Here is a 24,905-nt window from a genome sequence, read left to right as displayed (position 1 = left end):
GCTAACACGTTAAGTAGTGAAGGAAAAAGCCAGTATTAATACCATTTGTTACATGCAGTTGTGCCATGGAGCTTGTGAAAAAGGTTTTTGCAACAGTTCTATCTTTGAAGAAACTCTCTGAGCCCCCTTTTGTAGGGTTCACAGAATCACAGAATGATATGGGGTTGGAAGGGACCTCTGGAGATCATCTAGTCCAACCCCCTGTCAAAGCAGGTCCTCCTACAGCGGGTCACACAGGAACATGTCCAGGTGGGTTTTCAGTGTCTCCAGAGAAGGAGACTCCACCACCTCCCTGGGCAGCCAGTTCCGGTGCTCTGCCACCCTCAAAGTGAAGAAGTTCCTCTTTATGTTTAGATGGAACTTCCTCTATTCAAGTTTGTGCTCATTTCCTCTTGTCCTATCCCTGGGCACCACTGAAAAATGACTGGCCCCTTCCTCTTGACACCCACCCTTTAAGTATTTATAGGCATTGATCAGATCCCCCCTCAGTCTTCTCCAGACTAAAAAGACCCAAGTCCCTCAACCTCTCCTTCTAAGAGAGATGCTCCAGGCCCTCATCTCTGTGGTCCTCTGTTGTACCCTCTCCAGCAGTTCCCTGTCCTTCTTGAACTGGGGAGCCCAGAACTGGACACAGCACTCCAGATGGGGCCTCACCAGGGCAGAGTAGAGGGGCAGGATGACCTCCCTTGCTCTGCTGGTCACACTCTTCCTGATGCACCCCTGGAAGCCATTGGCTTTCTTGGCCACAAGGGCACATTGCTGGCTCATGGTCATCCTTTTGTCCACCAGGACTCCCAGGTCTTTTTCCACAGAGCTGCTCTCCAGCAGGTCAGCCCCCAACCTGTTCTGGTGCAGGGGGTTATTCCTCCCCATGTCAGCACCCTACACTTGCCCGTGTTGAATTTCATCAGGTACCTCTCTGCCCAACTCTCCCGCTTGCCCCTCCACCCTCTCAAAAACTAATCAACGAACTTCTTATAAGCAAGTGTATACAAAATCTAATTGGAACATGCCTGAGCAAGAAATGCAAAGCTAGTTGATGAGTATTCATAACCACTGTTGTGGTTTTGAATAAATAAATGCCCTCATTGTAAACTATCCTAGTTTTGAATTCTCACATACAGGCCTTCCAGAAAATAATACACTTCACCTAGTGTGAACACTGTTTTAAAAACTGTGTTGGTGAAGTCCGGGAATAATCAAGCATCAGAAACTAAATAGCTTTAATGAACTTTCACGGGCAAGTGACATGAGACAGACACCTTGCCATGACTGCAAGGGTATTTTTTCCAAAACAGGTCCATTGCTGACCTCTTGGTTCTGATGATGTTGAGCAACTGAGAAAATACTTGTAGGAAACAAGCCTGCGAGCCAAAATCCACATTTCTCCTGGAAACCAAACATCATGGATTCAGTAGAGAGAAAAACTTCAAGTGATAGATTGCAAGTTCCCTAACTCCCCTGTTCCCACTAAGCCATGCCTGTTTCAGAGGTGTCTTTCTCTTTTGCTCCATCTCATGAACAACTTGGTCACTTCTGTGCTTTCTGCCATGCATTTGTCTGCTCTGTGGGGCACAGCTGAAACTGGACCTCTGTGACCTGTGTTTTGGGCTTGAGGAAGGATCTAAGTACATAAAACCCAGTCTTACTGTTCCCTGACAGTATTATTTGATCTAACAAAATACTGCATTTTCCAGCAAACCTATAGTAGCACTTTTACAATGTGTTTTCAAAGTGTGCTCATAAAATATTGAGCTTTTAAAAATCTGTCTGCTAAGAAAACTGAGCTGTTAGGCAATATTTGCCTTTAATGTACCTATGCACTGTGACAAGTATGCTTTTTGTTTATGTTTCCAAACATGGGTAAGATAAGCTCTAGTAATAATCCATTATTCACCCATTTTTATATTTGAGTGGTTGTCTTTAAGTTGCTGACCTTTGGTATTTGTCAAGACGGCAGTTGAACAGCAGTTAGTTTTTTCCTTACGTGAATGAATAGCCATGCTATTTACAAAAAAATGCCTTTTAATATGTATTACAGTTTTATTTACAACTCTGTCGATATTTTAATAGTTGGATCAAGTTCTGTTTTTTTTCCTAAATATGTAAAGGAATGCTAATTTTCTTTAATTATTAGGAAACATTGTAACAGTTGCCTTAAGGCAAAGAAGAGCTGTGCTGTCTGTCTGCATGCCTGGGAGTCAGGTGCTCTGGGGCACAGCTTTAGGCAATGGGAAATGCTCTCCCATTTCTAAATTGGGAGCGACTTAATTAGTAGGTAAGAGAGAAGTGCAATAAAACGTGTGAATGTTGAGTGATGTAGGAGAAGAGGAGGGAAGAAAGGGGTAAAAGAATTAAATTAATATGTAAAGGAATTAGTTTTTTGGTCTGCTGATCAGTTTATTAATATATTTAAATAGGTGGTTGAATCCCTTATTTATTATTGGCCATAAACGGAAGCTTGAAGAAGATGATATGTATAAAGTGCTGCCAGAAGATTCCTCAGAGGAGCTTGGAGAAAAATTGCAATGGTAAGGACAAAAATAATTGTTCTTTTTCATTGTATTTCTGGTGGTGAAGGTGAGAGTCTTGTTCCTATTCTAAAATTAAAAGAGATTGTTGTAAAGTTTAACAAGGTCTGCTGTGAGAAATCCTGAAGAACTAAAAGTAATATTTGGAATAATACTTTTAGAACTCTGGAAGCATTTTAATTTTTTCAAGTTATACATAATGAAAATGCATTTGAATATTTCTATTATGTCATTTATAACTAATTTGTCACTTTGCAGAATGCTTGGAAAAGAAGAGTTTTCATCATCTGTTTCTGCAGTAATCCATAATAAATTAGTGTGAGTCTTCTAGCCTGTGGTAGAGTAGCTATGGAAACTTTTTAAAATTTCATAAAAATGGAGGAAAGGTTTTAGCATTTTTTTCTTTTTTTCTTTTTTTCTTTTTTTTTTGTTTTTGAGCACAAACTGAATTAAGTGACAGCTGTGCACCCTTTATATATGTATGTTGAAAATATGCCACTCTTTGGTAAAGTCGATAAAATGCCTGGGCATCTAAAAGCTTGTGTCTAGGAGGTGTTTTTATTTTGTTATAAATACTTTTTCATGGGCTGTGTACCAACCATATTGTCATGGACCCAGAAGTATCTGTCTTTTTCTTTTAATAGTGAAATATCTTCCAAGATTAACAGTTTATGTAAGTTGTCTTGAACCTTGAAATAGAGAAATATTCTTCAAATAATGTTTTGTTAAATATAATTAGAGGAAGAGCTGTCTCATCGTGAAAGGTGGCCTCTGTATTAAGGGAACTATTTCCTGGCTTTACACTGTGAAGGCAGAGCAAATCAGTTTTCCTAATAGTTTGATTGGGATGAGAGACTCCTCAAGAAATAAAAAGAATCCAGAAATGAAAGGCTATGACCAGATCTTACATCATCCTGCTCTGGGTGAGTTAAGTGAAGAAAGAGGGTCAGTGATAAGCTCATAGGAACGCAGCTTTTAACATCTTTGTAGTGGAGAGCTTTGCCAAATTCCGTGATTGTGTCTTGAAGCAGTTTATGGGTTTTGCTGTAGAGGAAGATGGACTCTTTCCAGTGGTTCTTACAGTAAAAGCACACACTTTCCACAAGTCAGGAAATGGTAGAAAATGCAGCATTTAAAAAAAAAAAAAAAAAAAAGAAAAAAGAGTGGTTTTTAATTCTTTCGTGTACTTGGCTAAGAAGCAGAGAACATAATTCATAAATAGCCACCTGAGGAAGTAGCCTTTTTTCTTGGGCCAACAAACCCCACAGAATCTATACAGTTTCAATGCTGATTCTGAAACATCTAGGCAATACCTCTATAACCCTTGTAACAAAAAGAAGAGGGTAAAAATGAAAAAAATGTTTTCTTATCCATACCGTATGCTTCAAGCTTGTGTGCTTTGTTGCAAAATAATTTGGCTTTCACAGCGTAGACTCAACTTCAGCCCTCAAAGTAGCAAGGTCAGAGGGTCTGGCAGAAAATACTTCGCCTCCGGAAGCAAGGAGGGATATCCTGACTGACAACAGCACGCTTTGGGAAGTCTGCTTAAGTTCTGATGCTTTCTTGTTGAAGTCATGCTTGTTATTACTGTCTGTGATTTTAATGTGAACAGATTGTGTCCTGCTTGTGGGTAGACGTAGCAATGGAAAGATCTTTGTCACTCTGCTGCTGTAATCCTTGCCTGCAGAGAGATGTGTGGAGTTCTAAGGGACAAAGCTGCTGCAGACAGTTCCTTCTGCTCTAGTGCCGTATTTGATCCTCCTCATTGAGGCAGGTGGTGGAAAAAAGAAAGGGCCAGACATGAGAAAAGCTTGTGCATCACAACCTTTCTGTGGAAATGCAGGGTTTATATGCTGCCTCAGTTTAGCCCATAGTCTGGAGATCATATGATAATTCGGGTCTTAATTAAGGTGAGGAGAGGAAAGAAAGAGTTCCTCATCCACAAATATGTCAAAGGCAATAGTAGTCAACAGTGGTGAATTGTTTGTGATTATACAAGAGTAAATAGGCCTATAATACTAAGTTCAACATGTTTATGTGAATGAGAAAATATCTGTTAACTTTTGTTGTTGTTGTTTTGTATAAAAATGATCATGGCAATCTGGCAAGTCTGAAAGTATTTTATTCCAGGTAATTGCCTTGTGATTTTACTTATGTCCTCCAGCATATTTGCATTTTGCTTGTCAGGTACTGGGATAAAGAGGTGCAAAAAGCCAAAAAGAGAGGAAAAACACCACATTTAACAAAAGCCATTATTCTTTGTTACTGGAAATCCTATTTAGTTTTGGGATTTTTCACAATGATTGAGGTAAGTGGTGTAAAATGTCATACAACACACTTCTTAGCAATGTGAAACTTGGCCTACTAAGTTGCATGATACATACTGGTGATTCATGCTGGGCTGTTCAGAGAATCTGTAACGTTCATGTACTCTCTCAGAAAAGTAAAACAGAGCTACAGCCCTGCAGAGACTAAAAAACTGAATTGTAACTGGGGTATTATGGATGTGTAACGGAGCTGATTTCAGTGCAGTATTTTTGAGACATTACAAGCCATTTCCTTGCTTTGTAAGGCTTAGTTGTATTTTACGTATCTGAATGGGGTTCCCCCATAGAAAATTTTTTTTTTTTTTTGCTATATGTAAATGGCTCTAGAGGACACACTGTCATCTTTAAAAATGGAACTGTAATACTTATTAATGCAATTTTTATAACGTCAAAGTTTTTATTGGTAATTGAGAGAGTTCTTTTTAAAGATTCAACTGCGTTTTAATGTGGAACATATTTCTTTTGCATTATGTGTTGAAAAAATTGGCTTGACATTTTAGAGCACAATAAAGGCAAAATAATACAGGATGTGACTTGCAGCACTACTTGGCTTTTGTTTGCCTGGTTACAAACTTGGGCAGTGTGGTTTGATAGGAAATTAATATTTTTTCCCCTTCTTTTTCTTTCAGGAAACCCTCAAAATAATTCAGCCAATATTTTTGGGAAAAATTATTAATTATTTTGAAAACTATGATCCCTCAAATGAGGTAGCTTTGAATTATGCATATTGCTACGCAGCTGCTCTGTCTGTGTGCACGCTTATCCTAGCTATAATGCACCACTTATACTTCTATCATGTACAGCGGGCTGGCATGAAGCTGAGGGTAGCTATGTGTCACATGATTTATCGGAAGGTAAGCAAACTTGTAAGCAAACAGGTATATTTGGCATTTGACAGCTATTTCATTAGAGGAGTTTTAAAATACAGTTGTTATGTTCGTGCTTGCAATTCCATGGAAATGACTCATTTGTAGAAATGTAACGCATGCCGATATGTGTCAGACCTTAAATATATGTATGTGCTTTTGCTCTCTCTTCAGTAATAAGGCTGGAGCACCCTTCCTATGAGGACAGGCTGAGAGAGTTGGGGTTGTTCAGCCTGGAGAAGAGAAGGCTCTGGGGAGACCTTAGAGCAGCCTTTCATGACCTGAAGGGGGCCCGCGGGAGAGATGGGGAGGGACTCTGTCAGGGTGTGGAGCGATAGGACGAGGGGTAATGGTTTTAAACTGAAAGAGGGGAGATTTAGGCAGATACTAAGAATAAATTCTTTACTCTGAGGGTGGTGAGACACTGGAACAGGTTGCCCAGAAAAGTTGTGGATGTCTCCTCTCTGGAAGTGTTCAAGGCCAGGCTGGATGGGGCTTTGAGCAACCTGCTCTAGTGGTGTCCCTGCCCATGGCAGAAGGTTGGAACAAGACGATCTTTAAGGTCCTTTCCAACCGAAACCATTCTCTGATTATACGTGTCTGAATGATAGCTTCAGTCCTCCTGGTGATTGTGGTGAATTAAACAGCCCCAAATCTTAGGAGAAGCTGCTGATTTTCACCTGCTGGTGCTGTCGGAGAGGAGCCCCCCAATTGCTGTTGGAGGGTTTGTCCGCTGGAGCGGTAAAAGACCGCTGGCAGACAGCAGGGGAGAGGGGCAGAGCTCCCAGGGGATGCTGGCAGTTACTCAGCACTGCAGCTTCATCCCTGGGGAGGACATTAAGCTTGGTTTCCACCATCTGCTTCAGCATTCTCGGTTGCTTGGGAATTGCTTCACTGTCCAGTTTTCCCCCATCCCCACCCCCGTTGTGGTTAATGGCAGGATTTATTTATCTTTTCTTCCATCAGTGCTGCTGTAGTGAGTTGCCTCCTTAGTGGGGCAGAGAGGCAGCACCCCCCCTGCCTCTTGGGGCATCCACCAGGTTAGCTCAGGAAGAGGCAGTGGTACTGCTGCCCTCTCCAGGCTGGAGGGGATGTCAAATGGAAAGTGAAACACGAAATTATGGATATTACCTGCAGGAAGGAGTTGAGCAACATCCAGGATGAAATGCTGGCCTTGGGTGTGCTCTGGGGAGCAAGCAGCCGGGTTGTAAACATCTGCTTCCTTCTTCTGAAGCTGTTGGCAATAGTCAAACCGTTGAGCCTGTCTCTGCTTCCAAGCATGAAGTTCCTGCTCTGGGGATGCTGGAAAGGAAGATACCCAAACTTTTTAGCTTTAGTGCTGCTAGAATAATGTCCTGCCAGTTCTCACCTCAGCAAAAAAGCTTAACTGAAGGATCAGGACTGTAAAGTTTCTTTAGAATGTTATTTTAACCATTAAATGTAAGTACCGTTCACTTAAAGCAAACACTTATGCTGTTGGTATAGGTCATACAAAGGTTTTGGGCAAAGCAGTAAAGTGAGGAGAGTAAAACTGGCCTCATTGTAAGTGTTGATTGCTTTTCATACCCATATTTATTCTCCTCCTCCTTCTGATACCTTGGAAATTATCCTCTGGGAACTCAGCTCTAACATGGCACACTGCTTTCTTGTATATAAACATCTCTCTAAGGTATTAATTTACTAAACTGATTATCATAACACAGTTTGAAATTCATGAAATATGTATATAGTGATGATGTTTGTTGCTGTGTTGATATTGGCTTAGAAGCTTGGAAAAGAAATGTTCATAATATGCACCCTTATTTCTAGAGATGTGATTAAATGGAAAATTAATCTCCCCTCATCTCATAAATGTTTACTCCTGAGGGTGAAGGCTGAGGTCACAGCAGAACATTGATAAACCTTTCTAATCGTTTGTCTTCATTATCTGAGGCTTATAGATAGGTCATATTTTCTCTTTATCCTCATATATGCTTTTGAAAGAACTTGGGTGCTAATTTACCAGCGCTTTTGCAGGGTTCATTAATTGCTGTAGTAAATAAAAACTTGGATTTGCAAGGATGAGTTGGGTTGGATGAGCAAGCATCCTTAATAGAGAACTTCAAATGCTCATAATTCTTAAGTTTTAGACCGCTTTTCATTTCCTGGAAACTTAAAATCTCATTTACCAAAAGCCTGCATTCAAACTCCAAGCTGTTCTGTGATCAGTAAGAAGTGTTAGTGATGCACGGAGGAAGCTTGTAACAAAAATGAAAATGGAATGTCTCATGACTCAAAATCTCATGTTTTAAAACCAAAGGCACTTATGGGAAGCTGATGATTTACTTTTTTTTTTTTAAGACTTAACTTTTAGAAGTTCTTTGAGGTTCAGATTAAACCCTAAAGCAGTTTAAGCTCTGGAGTAGTTGGTTGAGACAGCAGCCAAAAAGGAGTCAGGAGTTAGTTGACCAAACAGTTATATTACTTCTTTTTGTAGTCAGTTCTCCCTTTTTAATATGCTTTTGAATTAACTATTTTGGGTAGGGAAAGATTAAAACACTAAGATGGGAGTACAGAAGGCAAATAATGGTTAAAGAATTGAAATTAGGTCAGTGCAATTATGTCTGGGGAAAAAAAGAAGTTTAGGATGTCAAGCATACAAACTGCTCTCATTAGTTCATGTAATTAAAACCTATTTTCCTTGAGAAAGAGTGCTTGCTGGGAAATACACCTGTATGGAAAACTTATAGACAGAAAATTAAGCAGATCTTTGTGCTGAAAACAGACTGATAATTGGAAAATGTAAAATCAAATGTAAACTCAAACTACAGTTGCTTTTTAAAAGGTGTGTGGCTCTAGATGATCTTCAGTAGTGTTTCTTACCTTTGGAGTGAATTTAAAACTCTTACAGTCAAAGGAGTGTTTTCAAGCCACAGCGTAGTGGCTTTGGCTGGGATAGAGTTACTTTTCTTTGTAGCAGCTGGTATGGTGTTGTGTTTTGGTTGTAGTGAAAAGGAAAACGACCAAATCAGGACTTTCTGGTAAAAATTGGTTATATAAGTAAAACTGCAGCTTTATGTCCTCTGTTTTCGTTTCTTTCTGTAAGCTTTCCAGCGTAGACAGGTCCATTCAACCAGGAAAATAGAAGGCTTATTTTACTTGACAAAATAGGTTAAAAAGTCAAAACCAGTGCTACTTCAACTAGATTTGAAGCAGAAAGGGAAGAAAAGACTAAAATTGCATTGCCACTGACATTGGAAACAGCTGTCTCTTCCGTGAGAAGTTAAATCAGACAAGCACCCTCCTTTTGGCTCACAGTCGCCTGTGAGATTTGGCCAAAATGAACTGGGCTGGTATATTTTCATAGATTCACAGAATCATAGGATTGGTTGGGTTGGAAGGGACCCTAAAGATCATCTAGTGCCAACCCCCCTGCCATGGGCAGGGGCACACTCCCACTGGAGCAGGTTGCTCAAAGCCCCATTCAGCCTGGCCTTGTAACTGTTTTTTCAAGACGTGTTCACAACATTTTGAACATTCAAGACATGTTTTGAAACTGTTTTTGCCACCTGTGTCTGAAACAGCTAGGAAGCGGTCAAAAAGGTGACTCAGGTGGTGGGTCTGAGACAGTTCCAGCCCATGGGACACTAGCAAGACACCAGTGCAGTGTTCTCCTGGGTGGCTCAGGTGGACCTCAAGTAGCAGATATGTCTGTGTTGGAATGGAGTAAGTAGCAGTAGGTGCTGTCAACACACCCTGGAGGGCAACTTCTTCAAACACACATCACTTGAACCCCCGTTATTATGGTCTGTGGCTATCAAATAGCTTTTTCAGGAGTTTATCAACCTTGATTTGTGGAGTGGAGTAAGCATGATAGAAACGTGGATGTGCTGTGGCTGCATGACCTGCAGGCAGCTTCATGGGGGATATATGAGAGACAAATGGCTTAAGACAGGGAATGAAGCAATGATTTTCTTAAATAATTAAATCTCATCTCTCATATACCCAGTATCCTAGATTTATTATTAGAATATCAGAGGAATTTCTTAGCACAGTTTTAAATGTTTCTGCCAGCTGGTTTCAATGAAGTTAGGGTTCGGATTCTCTCTGTGATTAATACCTTTGTAACCTAACAGTGAGGTGCAAGAAATATAAGACACTTCATTTGAAGTGATGCTTTGAATAAGTACTTTGTTGTCTTGATGTTCTTGCACCTGAGTTAAAAAATTGGAACAATATTTTTGGAACAATTAGTGCTGTTCAAGGTAGATTAATGATCAAAAAAGGAATCCTAATAATTACCATTTGGAGAGGGAGACGTAGATGTGCACCACCTAAAAATGCAAAGTGTTTTTGAGGAGTAAATTATTCCTGTTACAGGAAAATGTGTAATGTGTTTTGCGTATTTTTTACTTGTCTTTTCTTTGTAGCAGGGCCTGTTACCTGCATCTTTGAGCTATTTCAGTTTGGATCTTTGCAGTAATGTTCAGACTGCATATTTCCAGATGTAATTTTTTCAGGGGCATTTTATAATCGTATACTATTTCTGCTGATTAACTGATTTATTAAACTATAAAAATGTTACATATTTACCCTTGTTTTTTTTCACAGCATCTGCTAAACGTTTTGATATAATTCAGAAATATTAACTCTGATTTGCAAAGACAGCACAGTTTGCAGCATTAGTAAGAATGGATAGTGTAATATGAATAACTTGGGGTTTCTGTCTTCTGACAGGATTCAAAGCAGAATTCTTTCAATTGGCCAAACACTGTCCTGATTTAAATTTGGTCTTCAGGTGGGGTTTTTTGTTCCTGTTTTGAGCAGATGCTTGTAATGTGGGGGAGAGCAATGCAAATGAGAAGTTCCAGGCACTTTTGTTTAGTTTTAATAACTTGCTATTTTGATATTTTCCCATTTTAATCACTTCAGGCAATGTGAAGGTAGTTATGACACTTCTGTTCTTGCAGTCCGTCCCTAGATTTTTTTTTTTTATAGACTCTTCTTCAGAACTTTTCAGAATATTTAGTCTAATGCACGGATTATCTAAGGTTCTTGAAATGTGCCCTGATGTCCTCAGGCAGAAGTTGAGATGTGCCTTTAGTTTTGGCCCCAGTATTGGATTTGTGTATTGAGTCTTCTGTGTATAGGTGCACTGTGCTGTGTAAGCTGTGCCAACTTGAGACTGTTCTGACTTTTTTAGGCACTTCGTCTCAGTAATGTAGCCATGGCAAAAACTACCACTGGTCAAATAGTAAATCTTCTGTCAAACGATGTGAACAAATTTGATCAGGTAAGAAGTATTACAGATCTTTTCAAGGGGCTGAAGAAATTGTGGGGTTTGAGTTAAGAAGTTCTGGTTTACAACTGGCGATTTAAGTGGTTTTTATGAACTTTTCTTCTAGTTGTTTCTCAAACATCATAGGAAATGTTCTCTTAAAATACGGGAGGACAAGGCACTTTCCCCTCCCACTTGAAATATTTTCCTGCTGTTTTCCCAAACTCAAATATTGATGCATGAAGATAAAATCAGTGTGGTAACTTGCTTGCTTTCTGGAGTTTAGGTACCTCTGTGTACCTAAGTTTAAGTCTCTGAATCTGGTGCAGAGTTCCCACTGGATGTCTCAGCACCTGCTGAAGGCAAAGGTGCTTCCTAAACTTCGTGTTATTAGGGTTTAATTTTTTAGCTAAGACCAAAAGCTAATTTTTGTTTCTTAACTGTTTGCCTAGGTAACTATTTTCTTGCACTTCTTGTGGGCTGGACCAATTCAAGCTGTAGCAGTGACAGCACTTCTCTGGAGAGAGATCGGCCCATCATGTCTTGCAGGAATGGCAGTTCTGATTATTCTTCTTCCTATCCAGACCTGCATTGGGAGACTTTTTTCTTCCCTAAGGTAAGGTCACATGTGTTGTATTGCAGGTATTTTCTGTCCTGGGTTTTTAAATGTGCATACTGCATGGGTTGATGAAGTGCTGGGAGGTATGGTTTAGTGATGACGCTCCTTGTTTGTTGTGTGGGTGTCTATTTTTGTCAGTTAGGTTGATGGTTGGACAAGATGATCTTTAAGGTCCCTTCCAACCTAGAAGATTCTGTGATTCTGTGATTCTGTCTGGAGAGGTTTTTTGCATTGCCTTTTATCTTTATGGATATTTTTCATGGTTGCTAATGTAAGATTTCTGAATTCCAGCTTAGGGACTTGAAGTGGTTTGTCTTCTAGACATGCTGAAATTATCTGCTACTCATTAACTGTCCAGTATATCAAAAGAGTTGGGCTACTTCTGTAGCTAACTTGCTGTAAATTGTTGCATAGAATTGTGGAACTCCTTGAGCTTTGCCTTCCTGCATTGATGCTTAAGATGTGGTTACTACAAGGGCAATACTGTCAGTCCTGCCATAAATTCGACTTAATGGGGTGATACAGGAGTTGCAGCAGAAAGCTCTGAAGGTTTCGTGTTCAAAGATCTTGCTTTCCATCCTCCAAGACAAAGATGCAGAAAGGAAAAAGGGGAAGGAACTGAGAGAGAAAGGAAGAAAAAAATTATGAAGGTGATTCTGATGCCAGCTATGAGGTTTCTCACTGTAAGGTTCTAGGCTGTGGAGATATAAAATGAGTTTGCAGTAATTTTCCATTATCAGACAAATTTAATTTGGTTTTCTGTAACTTCCTCCCCCAAAAAAAACTTGCCTCAAGTGGGAATATTGAATTGTCTTCAATGTTCTTGCTTCCTAACTTTTTTTTCTTGTATAATTAATCATCCTTTACTTACATCATGAGTTTATAAATGGCTTTTGCATCTAAATGGGGATTTTTTTTGTTTCATTTACTGTGCGTGCATATGCTTAGTAGTGTTATGCATCTTTGTTGCGTTTGTAGTCAGGGTGAATGGGTTCCTTCTAGCTTTCCAGAGGTATTGACACTGGCATTGCCATTGCATGGCTAGGTAGGAGGAGAGAGCTGAGAATTACAAAATGAGGCCAACTCATAGACTTCCTTCTATTTGTAACCACTGTGGTAGTCTTCAGTTATTATGCTCACGTGCTATTTCTCAAATAAGCAGCCATTCAGTGTTCTCTGTCAAATTCTAAGGGCTTTTTAATGATAAAACCTGATTGTAGAACATTTCCCATATATTCTTACGTGTTCATTTTCACTGCATGTGTAATATGCATGCATAAGTATCACGCTACTCCACTGTTGGGTTTTTTGAGTTTTAAGTTTTGAGGCTTTGAGTCAATAGTTAAAATACTTAGCACTTAACTAGTGCCTTATCCGTGGTGGTAAGAATTATTATCCCCATTTTACAGATGGGAAACTGAGGCACAAAGAGATTAAGGGACTTGTCCAGGGTCAGACAACAAGGTGACAAAAATCTCTTCTCGAAGGTATGTATTTTAAAAGTTAATCAGTGGCAATGTAATGTTGTTTGGGTTTTCCCCCCATTCATTAACAGCCACTTGTTTGGATGCAGCGCAAGGGAGAAAATTTGTTAACCAGAAAAGCTTTTGCTTGTCTACTTGTGCACAGATATTTATATTTGTGAACAGAAATGTGCTGTGAACAGGAGGAGTTAATGGAAAAACTGAAATGGATTCCAGCTCTGTAATGATGTGTGTGTTTATATGGCAGTTGCTGGGAATCTGCATGGATTTAAGGAAATCAGCCTATGAGGAAGTAATTTAAGGATTAAAGCTTTTGCTAAAATCCAGGCACGCTTAGTGTGGCAGCTAATTTGTGCTATTATTCAGCATTGTGCTTGTGACCCAGTGTTGTTGTAAACACATACCTGTGCACCAGTTGATGATGCAGGCATTAGCTTTGGTGCTGTAGGAGTTTGCAGAAACGGACTCAGTATCCTGTGAAATGGTATACACTGTATTATGCAGTATTACATTTACCTGCACAAGAAGTTTTACAAAGTACACATGGCATAATACCTTATTTGAGAAATAGTTCACTTATTGGACTGAAGAACATATTTTATATATTTATTTACAAGAGCTCAACCCTTTCCCTGCTTAGCCATGCAACTGTAATATTGTCATTTAAGGCCCTAGTAATTTTTTTTAAGGAAAAAAACTATGTGGAACTATTCCGCCAGACATGATTAAAGCCCACCAAGTAGGCCTCATGAAAGCAAAAAGGAATTCTGCAGCTTGCTTAATTTAGTCTGGTTATTAGTATCGTAGAGGGGACTTCTAAGACGTTTGAAGAATTTTCAGGTCCTTTCCTACTGGCGCTCTTCAGCATCCTGTGGGAGCATGTGTTTCCCAGTCATCCTGATCTCCGTGTACTCTGAACTTAATATTTTTAAAACTGGAGACATGTCTTCCTCTGCTGTAAATTGCCATCAGTGCACTGGAAATCTATGTACTTTCAACAATTATATAGTATCTCTGAGGCTGTGGCTTCTGGTATGTGTGTACAAAATACGCTTTATGCAATGTACAGGAGTGTAACTTTTTTTAATTTTTTTTTTTTTTTTTTTTTTAAAAAAAAACTGGCCCCCACCACTCTCTTGACCATTTTAAAGAGAACGGTTACTATGATAACATTTCAGCCGGAAAGCTGAAAAATTGGTTTGAGAACTATAGCCTTTTTGATTCACACCATTTAAAAAAGAAGCCTCTATTAACTTTATTATTTTGAATCTTCTTCAATCTTCTGTTAGTCTGGAGACCAAGCAGCTGGTCTGACAGGTGACTGAAGATTGCAGGTGAGAATTGTTGTTTGCTACTCCAGAGACTTGAACACCACATGCTAAATTTTGCCTTTTGCAGTGGTGGAGTGTGTGTGAGGAAGAAAGGATGAGCTCTCACTTTCTTGGAGGAATTGTTTTTCTTCTGCTGTTTCTTTTTTGACAAAGGAAAAGAGGACCTAGCAAAGATGTCAGCATCTTGTTCCATGTCAGCACAGTTTGTTTAGGCTGAGCTATCTTCCTCAGTCTTAATAAGAAGCCTTGATTGTATTAGGGCCAAGTTCCTACACTTCTTTTGTCAGTTTTCCTTTAAAAATATTTCTTAATACCTTGCTTCAGCTATCCCAACATTTATGGAATGCTGGTGCTAAGAAGTTTTTTTAAAATTATGCACTCGCCTGAAATTCTTTCTACTTAAGTGGAAAACATTGCTATTTTTTCCAGAGCAACAGAGAAATCTTAAAGGGGGCAGGTTAAACTGGCAAAGCCCAGCCACCACTTCTAAAGACTTTTTTTTTTTTTTTCCTAGAGAGTTTTGTGTGTGTTTGTTTTTTAATATGAAGTCTGAATCTTAACTTTAGTTGGTATACACAAAAATAAGTAATTTAACAGGAAAAGGTATGTTTTATCAAAATCAGGCCTACCATAGCTCACTATGTGCAAAGTATGTTTGTCTAGGTGAATGAATTCAGAATTGTAATAGGCTTTATTAGCATGATTTATGCATTCATTACATGGCTTCTAACTTTCAACGCTTTTTTCCTAATTAAAACTGTGATTTTATTATTTAATGATAGATATTCTCCACTTTATATTTGCACTGATGAACAATGTGGGACTGAAATAGATATATTTACTTTAGTTTTAGTTACAGCTAATGATTAAATAATATTTATTCAATAAACAAAACCATATCTAGATTAGCTCTCCTAAATTATAGCTCATGTACTGTTACTAAGTAATCTTTGCTTCAACTGAGTTAATTTTAAAAAGACACAAATGGAGGCCAGTTTCTTTGACAACATCAAAAGAGCCTTATGAGAAGGGTTATTATTTTGGCATTTCAAAACCATTTTTAAAAGTAATGTTCTGATTTTTGTTTAGCTCGAAATTTAATATTTGTCTTTTTATTTGAAGGTTTTTTTGTGTACACAGATATGTTGTTTAAGGAATACCATGTGTTGGCACAAGCTGATATATAATTCTGAACATCGAATCAACTCACAGTTCCCTGAGAATAGAGAATACCAGGCATACATACCTACTAAGTCTGACTGCTGGGTGTCAGCTTTAAGATACTGTTTTTGGAAGATCATTTAATGCAATTACAATGTTATGAATCCTCTTTACAAGTGAAAACAAAAGCTTCATTAATATGAGTATGTTTTGCGATGATAAATAAATAGTCTCTCTTCCTTTGAGAATCTGAGAATTTTTACTTTGTGCTATTTGCAGAAGCAAGACAGCCGCCTTAACAGATGTCAGGATAAGGACCATGAACGAAGTCATAAGTGGTATGAAGATAATCAAGATGTATGCCTGGGAAAAATCATTTGCCGAACTTGTGAATGGGTTAAGAAGGTAATTCTGGAAAGATACAGCTTGTATTTATCTGTAGCTGTTTACATTCTTTTACATGTCAACAAGCCTGTTATTTTGTGCTTTAAAGTGGAGTTTACTTGAACTTCTTCGGCCTTTTTTTTTTTTTTTAAAACGTTCTATAGCAAGAGTGAAGGAATGAAAAGATATCCTAAGGGGACATAAAAAACCACACTGATATTTATAAATTCTGTTTCTTTATGCTTCCTTCTACGGTTGTGTTTCAAACTAGCAACTAATAAACTGTATTAGTTGTAACTGGACAATTTCATCCTCACTGTTCTATAAACTAATAGCAAGGAACTGATAAGCAGACATTTCCTTTCTGAGATATATATGGGATCTGGCTTTCTGTCCTAAATGATAGCATCCTCAGGTAGTACTCTGCTTCCATTTCTGCTTTTTGAAGTACTGCTCAAGCCATCCGGGAAGGGTGAAGGGGAGAAAGAAAGAGAGCAGCTCATAAATTCTCTACTTGTTCAACTGGCAAGGCCAGCGGATTTTGCTGTCCTAACACACTTCATTTCAGAGCTCCCTCAGCATCTGATTAAAACTTATTCATAAATTAATTTTCACTCAGTATTTGTGCTTTTACTTTACATTTTAAGAGCATTCAGTGCTAAAGGATAACTGTAGGAGTTCAGGTGCCTGTTTCTCATCATTTAGTTTTCATGTTATGTCCCTCTCTGGCATAGGAGTAGAAGGTTGTTATCCTGCTGTAGTTTCTCTGATTTCTTTTTTTTTCATTTTATTTGGAATACCTTTTTTTTAAAGGAATTTTTTTTTCTTTACATCCATGTGCAGGCTTGCAAACTTGCTAACGTTCCCTGAGATGTTTGCTCCCACATGCATAATCCTTTCCTTCTTCAAATTATAGGATCCTGTGCTGATTGAATGTTCTTGATGGGCTGAAAGCTTTGCTCTTGCAGGGAGCCAGCGAGAATATTTCTGTGTTGAAAGCTTCCTCAATGGGTGTATTTACATCACTATAAACTTTAGATTTCCATGTTCAACACCTCATTAAGATTAGAGGCTTCCTTTTTAAGGATGAAGAGAAATAAGCTCTTCCAAAACGCATCTTGAGCCCTCTTTCTTAACTGCGCTGTGGAAAACTGTAGTTAAAAGTCTTAAATTCAGCCAGGTGATTTATTGCCCAGCATTTCCACAGTGGCCATTGGCAGTTGCTGAGATGACATCCAAACTTCTCTCTTTCCCCTGACATAACTCTGTGCCGTAGGACAGTGTAGTATGTAATATACAGCCTGCGGGTAGGCTGTAATTTATCTGATATTTATGGAGAGTAGCACAAAGAGCTTGCTGATTATCCACAGATAGCGAGAGGATTATTAAGGATTATTAGAGGGTGGGAAAAGAGTTTCATCCAGGATTGTAGAAGTAATTGAATTAGACCTGATTCAAATAGTTTACATACTAATGTTCTTTCACTCTACTCTGGAGCAGAGATCAGAGATTGTGAGCCCTTAAGCTGAAAAAATAAGTCTTTGAAACTCTTTGAAAGTCTGTCAATTTGGCCAATTTGGCAAGTATAGTGGGAAAGTTGCTTAACTAGTTTTCCAGTAGCACATCTTGCATCCTTCTCTCTGTTAAATAAGGACTTAACTTCAAATTGTTTAACCATTCTTTGAGTTTCTTATCTTGGTATATAGTTCCAAATGGTAGGGAATCAAAATGATCAAGATTTTCTCTGAGAATTGCCAGAATACATGGGAAGATAAATTAGGAAATGTTTCAGGATTTTATATTCTATATTATTTCAAGCAGATAAAATTAGAATGTATGGGGAAGGAGTAAGTAGTTATGGCTCTCTTGATAAACTATTATTTTAATAAGAAGTTAAGCCTGATGGCATACACAATGTAGATAGTGTAGTAATAACATTTTGAGGAGTGGATGTGATGAGTCATTTAGGAGTGGAGGCTAAAATTGAGCTGAAGTGGAAATTGAGAACATAGGCATCAGCAGCTTTTCAGTTGCTGGTGGGAGACTTATGTGTGCAGTTCTTCAGTCATTATTTAGCTGGGGTAATGGCTGGCAGAACAACTGACCTCCCTGATCAGTATTTTCTGAATTATGAACCAGAATTCCTAGAGCAAAAGAAACCACAAGCAGGGTACAAATCGTGAAAAATTTACATTGAGATCAAAGGAAATACTGAAAATCCTGTGATGCAGCTTGAGGAGCATCAGCTGAATAATGGCAGATACTTGGGTCATGGGTGAACTCTTGATCTTTTGAAAATTGCCCTGGTTTTTCAGCTGTGGAGTAGGTCTTGATCTTATCAGGAGTTTTGTGAGTCGTCTCTACTGGATTTTGATATTGGAAGGATAAGGAGTTTGTGGATGCTTGGCCTTTATACAGAGTTTTTTTTCCTCTTTGCTCTTGTACACAACCCAGAGTGAGTCAAAGCAGATTAGAATCTGAATTAAAATACTGTTTGACTAAAGCAGAAAAAAAAAGAGCATTTTGGTTTTCTTTTTTTGAAAAATAATGATTTTCTGTAGCTACTAAGATATTAAATATAATAATTTCCCCCCTTAGTTTCTAAGCCTAAATTCTCTTGTTATTTACCATATAACATACTTTCTTTGCAGTTATTTTTGAGTAGAGTTCTTTACATTTGGGTCAGGGTGTTGCAAGGGGAGGAGAAAGGATGTAAAAGAAATACACTGAGTGGGTTTCCCTCGTCCTGTTGTTGAAGGCAACTGTAAGGGGAGAGATTGATGTGATTGTTTATATTTTGCATTTTTAGGAAGGAGATTGCCATGGTTATGAAAAGCTCCTACCTGCGAGGACTGAACTTAGCCTCTTTCTTTGTGGCAAGCAAAATAACAGTGTTCATGACTTTCATGGCGTATGTCCTACTTGGCAATGTTATCTCTGCAAGTCGGGTGTTTGTTGCAGTGACCCTGTACGGTGCGGTGAGACTGACAGTAACCCTGTTCTTCCCTGCGGCTGTTGAGAGGGTGTCCGAGGCAGTGGTTAGCATACGGCGAATCAAGGTATGGTTATCAGTTCCAATGGTATGTGGATTTCTTCTCTTATTCTCATATTGTTTTACTGTCACCGACGAAAGCTGCCTTATTATATAGAATCATAGAATTGTCTAGGTTGGAAGAGACCCTTGGGATCATCGAGTCCAACCATCTACCCTACTCCACAAAGTCCTCCCCTACACCATGTCCCTTAGCACTGCATCTAAACGGCCCTTAAACACAGCCAGGGATGGTGACTCCACCACCTCCCTGGGCAGCCTGTTCCAATGCCCTATCACTCTTTCGGTGAAAAATTTTTTCCTAATGTTCAATCTAAACCTACCCTGTTGGAGCTTGAAGCCATTCCCTCTCGTTCTGTCACTAATTACCTGTGAGAAGAGACCAGCACCAACCTCTCTACAGTGTCCTTTCAAGTAGTTGTAGAGTGTGATGAGGTCTCCCCTCAGCCTCCTCTTCCTCATACTAAACAGTCCCAACTCCCTCAGCCGCTCCTCATACGATTTGTTTTCCAGCCCCCTCACCAGCTTCGTTGCCCTCCTCTGCACTCGCTCCAGCACCTCGATATCTCTCTTGTATTGAGGTGCCCAAAACTGGACACAATACTTGAGGTGTGGCCTCACCAGTGCCGAGTACAGGGGCACAATCACCTCCCTACTTCTGCTGGTCACACTATTTTTGATACAGGCCAGAATGCCATTGGCTTTCTTGGCCACCTGGGCACACGGCCGGCTCATATTCAGCCGTTTGTCAACTAGAACCCCCAGGTCTCTTTCTGTCAGGCAGCTCTCCAGCCACACTTCCCCCAGCCTGTAGCGCTGCATGGGGTTATTGTGGCCCAAGTGCAGGACCTTGCACTTGCCCTTGTTGAAACTCATTCCATTGGCATTAGCCCAGTGATCCAATCTATCTATATCCTCTTGCAAAGCTTCCCTATCCTCCTGGGAGTCAGAGTTTGGGATTTTTAATGAAATAGCCTGTTTCGAAAACTGAATGTGTTGCTGCGTAAGCACGGGCAAAAACATCAAGACGGGCAGGCTGAAATGTAAGAGAAAAGGGCGTGTGTGAAGAGGTGGTGCAGACATTTTTGAAGTAAGAGGAACATGCGTTTAGATGTGGCGGGTTTAGGAGCTGGAAGACGCCGAAGGCGGCAGGTGGAAGCTGTAGGATTCATATTGTGTGTACCCTGTCAGCTGTGAAGGATACATGTGAGCCCTAACTGATGTCCTGTGGCTGCTCTCAGTAAGAAGACTCAAATTCAGTAAGGATGAAAATCAGAAACGCCGCTGTTCTTTGGCAGAGAGACTTTATTTTGTTGGGTTTGCTGCATTTAGTGTCATGTGAATAAAATAGTCGTGGTTTTTTTGGACGTACCAGTACTTTAGCATAAACTACAAGAGCAAAAGAATTAAAGGCAACTTGTGTTTTGAATTTAAAACTTGAAAAATCCCCAAATTGTCAGGTTATTGAAATAGAGAAATAGCGCGTACCAGCCATGTTAGAACTTAATTTTGTGAAAGTGACAGGTTAATCTAGTCTAGAATGGGGAAAACAGAAATGCTTTGCACATAGTCATATGGCTTTTGCAGTGTCACTATGCCATTTGTTGATGAAAGTAGTGTGAAATCTCCTGTTTTATTTTCTTCTCCGTGTGCTTGAGTATAATAAATCAGTTTCTTTCTGGATAAATTTGTTAATTGTACAAAGCCCACAGACAAAATATGTTTTAAACAGGTAATCTTTGCACTTCAAAGAAGTGTTTTGTAAAACTTGATGCAAATGAAGTTAGAAGTGGTTAACTTGAAAATCACAACGAGGGCGATATTGTAAACAGTGATGTTTATTACTAATACTTAAACTAAACTATGGGAGGAGAGAGAAGTGCTTCGGATGCTGGATGTTTCATACTGTCTTTTCTGTACTGTCAGACACCCTGCATCCGGCGCCAGGCAATGCTCTTTCGAGCTGTGCATGTTGAGAGACAAGGAAAAATGGCTGAAAAAGATGCCTTAGAAACAGGAGAACGATACTTAAGCAGAGGCAGCGACGATCTGTTTCCTTTTTGCCTCCTGTCTTGTTTCCAAGTGTATTCTAGTGGTTGCAAAATTTTGTTTCTAATAGCCGGCTCCAACTTCCCTGCACTTGTGATTCCTTAAGGATGTTTTTTGGAAACCAGCTACAGAATTAGGGTTCATTGAGCAAAGAATTGTCCTCCTGAATCTGTAGCACCCTTGATGCCATCACAAACTTTTAGCTTCCATTTCCCAAACTGCACAGCTTCTCAGGGTTGGACATTCTGCTACTGAATGGAAAGGTGCTGCCTGGCCGAAGATGTGTTACTGACAAGTGGAAAGGAATTAGGAAGAGAAAATAATAGGAAATACAGGAAAAACTGATTCAGATAATGGCTAGTATATTTGGGCACTACTGAAAAAAAATACATTTTTTAAGAGGATGTTTTCTCTTAAGTTTTGTAGAACGAACTAGGTTTCTACACTGATCTTAAAATACACTCAGATGGAAAGAAGAAAGCAGGAGACACTATGCTTCAGGTGACAATAAAGAACAATAGTTAGGTGGAAAATAGTGACCTTTCCTCCCTATTCATTTGTACATACATAGGAACTGTGTGACAAAAAGAATATTGTCTCCTTACTGTGTTTTTCACCCACACTCTCTTTTCCCCTCCCCCTAGCTACACATCTGAGGGCTGGTCTGCATCTCTTCTTGAAGCTTCTCCAATTTTTTGTGATGGAGCAATAGGCTCAAGGTCCTCTCGTGAAACAAAGTGAAAGCAGTTGTTTTTCAGAGGGTTATTTTGGCAGGCACGCACAAGAGAAGCTAAATTTCAGCTGTGTACAAAATACAGAGTTTTCTCTGTCAAGGTCGCAGTCATATCTCAAGCTAATGTTTGCTTCTCAGCATCCTGTGGATGGTAGCAACTTTATTTTACCCTGCATGGAAGATTATTAAGTACAAAAAGAATGGAAGAATGTTCTAAGAGAACTTAGTCTCACAGGCTTAAGTTACTCTGCTGCATTTGAAAGTTTTATTTGCATATCTTTGCATTTTATTGCAGTTATCTGCTGCATTTGAAAGTTTTATTTCTGGTGTTGATCTTTTCCTCCGCTTTTTAAATTTCATGGTGTTAACCATATAACTTTTTTCTTCATTTGTACTAGTTTTATTTGGAAACTTCCATATGTGATACTGTGACATTTTTTAATTAAATGGCTAGCTAGGATTGATACCTGGGGATGACTGCAACTGGTAGAAGAGACATTCCTGGTAAACACAGAAACGATGAGAGACCGATTCCTTGCTTATACCTGCCGTGGTATTTCAGCCATCATGTAAATCCAAATCACACTTCTGAGGTTTATTCCGAAGCCACACAACCCAGTACTGATTCGGGCTGTGTTTGGAGTTTCTTTCCCTGCCTACCATCCTCTTAGCCCGACTTCTCTTTTACACCCGTACCCGTTTGGGCACCTAAAAGCAATGCTCAGCGATACTCAGCTTGGCCAGAGAGCTCAGGCGTGCGTGGCTTTGCACCTTGGCCTTTTGAGGGAGGTGTATGTCTATAATGTGCATGGAGTTTGCAGGCTGCTGCATTAAAACGCTTCGGTTCTTGCCGCTCTCCGAGTGGATACCCACCAGCAGGAGTTCCAGCCCTACCACTGTGCCCTCGTAACACCTACCAGTATGCTTCCTGCCCTCCCGTGGCTCCTGGCATCCTCCTCCTCTCTCTTCTTAGTTACTGACCTCTGTAAGTCCCCAGCAGCTCTCTTGGTGTCTGCGAACCTTTTGCTCAGTCCCTGTTAACCAGTCTTGGCTTCTAACGTCGAGGCTTGCCTTCTCTTCTCAAAATATTGTCTGCTACAAGCCCATGTAAGGTCTTTACGCCCTGTGACTCAAAGCACAATAGAATTTTTCAGTGTTTTTTTTGTCTTCAGCTTGTGGTAACTTATCCTTGCAAGTTTACTGTAGAATTTGCCCCTTTCCTTTCAAAAGGTCTTTGAGCTGTTTGTAATCTAGCATTGGGCAGGGTGTGCTAGAAGTGCAGCTGGGGGACGAAAATGCCTGTTCGTGCCATCTGAAGGAAAGGTTCTCTGACTGGGGTGTAATGTGGAGGTGTAGTAGTGAAAGTGTAATGAACCAATTGCACAGGCATAAGAAAGTTTGTTGTTTTTTTTTCGTTAATGCCCTGGGCTTTAAAAGGAGAAGAGGTTCAAAAAGTGTTCTACAGCATTTTTATCACTGGGATGGTGCTTAATAGGGACAGTGGACAGCTTCTTAAAATGTCCTCGTTGTTTTTCTGAGCAAAGCTAAATAAGCCTTCACCATCAAAGCAGTGGAATGATGAGGTGTTGCAGTGAAGGTTTCACCTCTTCTGCGGGGAAAGGGGAAATCAAACAATTATAAGGTATGTCAGTGTTTCAAGAGGAAAACAGAGCTGGTTCTTAAGGTCCATTTACTTCAGGAATTATCTTTTAATGAGCAGGTTGTTAAGGCTCCCATAGTCCTTTTCTGCTTTTTTTGGGGGAGGGTGACAGCTAACTAGTTACGGGTACTCTGTTGAAGATGGTGTGCATTGCTTTAGAAGTGTAATTCCTTGATCAGTTTGTGGTTGTTTTTTCCACACCATAATGAATGTTCTGTTTGCTGCTTCCACAAACATGTGCTTGGGTTCCTTTCCCATTCCCATTAAGCAATATACTGTGCTTTTCTTTTATTGCAGAACTTTCTGATACTTGATGAGGTCTCACCCTTCAGGCCACAACTGCATGGTAACAATGAGAATGTTATTCTTCATGTTCAAGATTTGACTTGCTATTGGGATAAGGTAAATTTACTTCTACTAAATGTAAAATATATTGGCGCTTTAAGCATTTTAAGTCTAAAAAGCAGTATTTCTATGTATATTATTCTGATGTTTTGTATTCTGTATTTTGTGTATGAGAATCCTTTTAGTATGTTTAACTAACTCTGTAGAATATTACTGAAAACACTATAAAGTGCATCTTAAAAGTAGCTATTCATGAATATTGTCGAAATGCACAGATTTTCATTTAGTACGTGAAAATATCTCTTGTTGTTAAATAGCACTGTAGTGTAGCTGAGATACTTGAATTGAAGACAGACAGTACAGTAAGGTGGGTCTTAGCGCATGGGTATTTTTCTGTGAACTGAATGCTGATCAGTCCATTAATCTAAAAACAGTACAATATTAGACTTTTCATAATGGATTTGAAAGCTTTAGGGACTAGTCCTGACATATTTGTTACCCTGTGTAGTTCAATTGAGACTGTTCGTTTGCAGATAGTTCTCTGCTAAATATGCACCAAACCCACCAAAATGACTAGAAAAAGGGACACTACACAGGTGATAAATCCATTATGTATCCTTTTCTGTAAGAAAGGCAAAGATTGACTGTGGTTTCTGTTTTAAAACTGCCAATTGCTATGGTAAGGAGCAATTTGCAATGAATTGTTGGCGCTATTAGGAGCTGCCAGTGTCCTTGCACAAGGGAAGCTTCAGTCTCCATAAGAAATGCTGGGAGCTCTAAAAATGAATTTTGCATATAAATGTAATGCAAATAAGACATCACTTGTTCCCCTTTGTATACCGTCTTCCTCTACATGTGCTGTGTCCCAAGGAAGATAAAGTGTGAAAATATATGTTGAGGATTTACCTACAGCTACTACTCAGCTACAAAAGAAGATTGCTACATCATTGTGCTTTATTTTCTCAGAGTTGTCTCTGTGACAAATTCTTTCTGGGACATTGAACAAACTTTTAATTGATATGAAAAACTTCATGGTGAATACATTCTAATGCAAAACAGAGTATCTTTCATAGTCTTTGTTTTCTTCCTAAACCAACATCAGTACC

The 24,905-nt window shown here is 39.4% G+C and overlaps 1 protein-coding gene across 1 annotated transcript in view; it reads left to right on the top strand.

Annotated features, from left to right (window-relative positions):
* ABCC4 (ATP binding cassette subfamily C member 4) overlaps positions 1 to 24,905 on the top strand; it is a 151,388-nt gene that overhangs the window by 5,663 nt on the left and 120,820 nt on the right. Inside the window, exons 2-9 of the mRNA XM_014955633.1 lie at positions 2,400 to 2,531; positions 4,719 to 4,839; positions 5,488 to 5,712; positions 10,907 to 10,996; positions 11,434 to 11,597; positions 15,856 to 15,981; positions 18,770 to 19,019; positions 23,752 to 23,856. Coding sequence (XP_014811119.1) covers positions 2,400 to 2,531; positions 4,719 to 4,839; positions 5,488 to 5,712; positions 10,907 to 10,996; positions 11,434 to 11,597; positions 15,856 to 15,981; positions 18,770 to 19,019; positions 23,752 to 23,856 — 1,213 coding nt within the window. The remainder of the gene's footprint in view (positions 1 to 2,399; positions 2,532 to 4,718; positions 4,840 to 5,487; positions 5,713 to 10,906; positions 10,997 to 11,433; positions 11,598 to 15,855; positions 15,982 to 18,769; positions 19,020 to 23,751; positions 23,857 to 24,905) is intronic.

Source organism: Calidris pugnax, unplaced genomic scaffold (genome assembly GCF_001431845.1).
Source record: "Calidris pugnax isolate Ruff unplaced genomic scaffold, ASM143184v1 scaffold274, whole genome shotgun sequence".
NCBI classification, from domain to species: domain Eukaryota; kingdom Metazoa; phylum Chordata; class Aves; order Charadriiformes; family Scolopacidae; genus Calidris; species Calidris pugnax.
The sequence above is the reverse complement of the archived record's forward strand: the minus strand, read 5'-3'. Positions and strand labels throughout refer to the sequence as shown.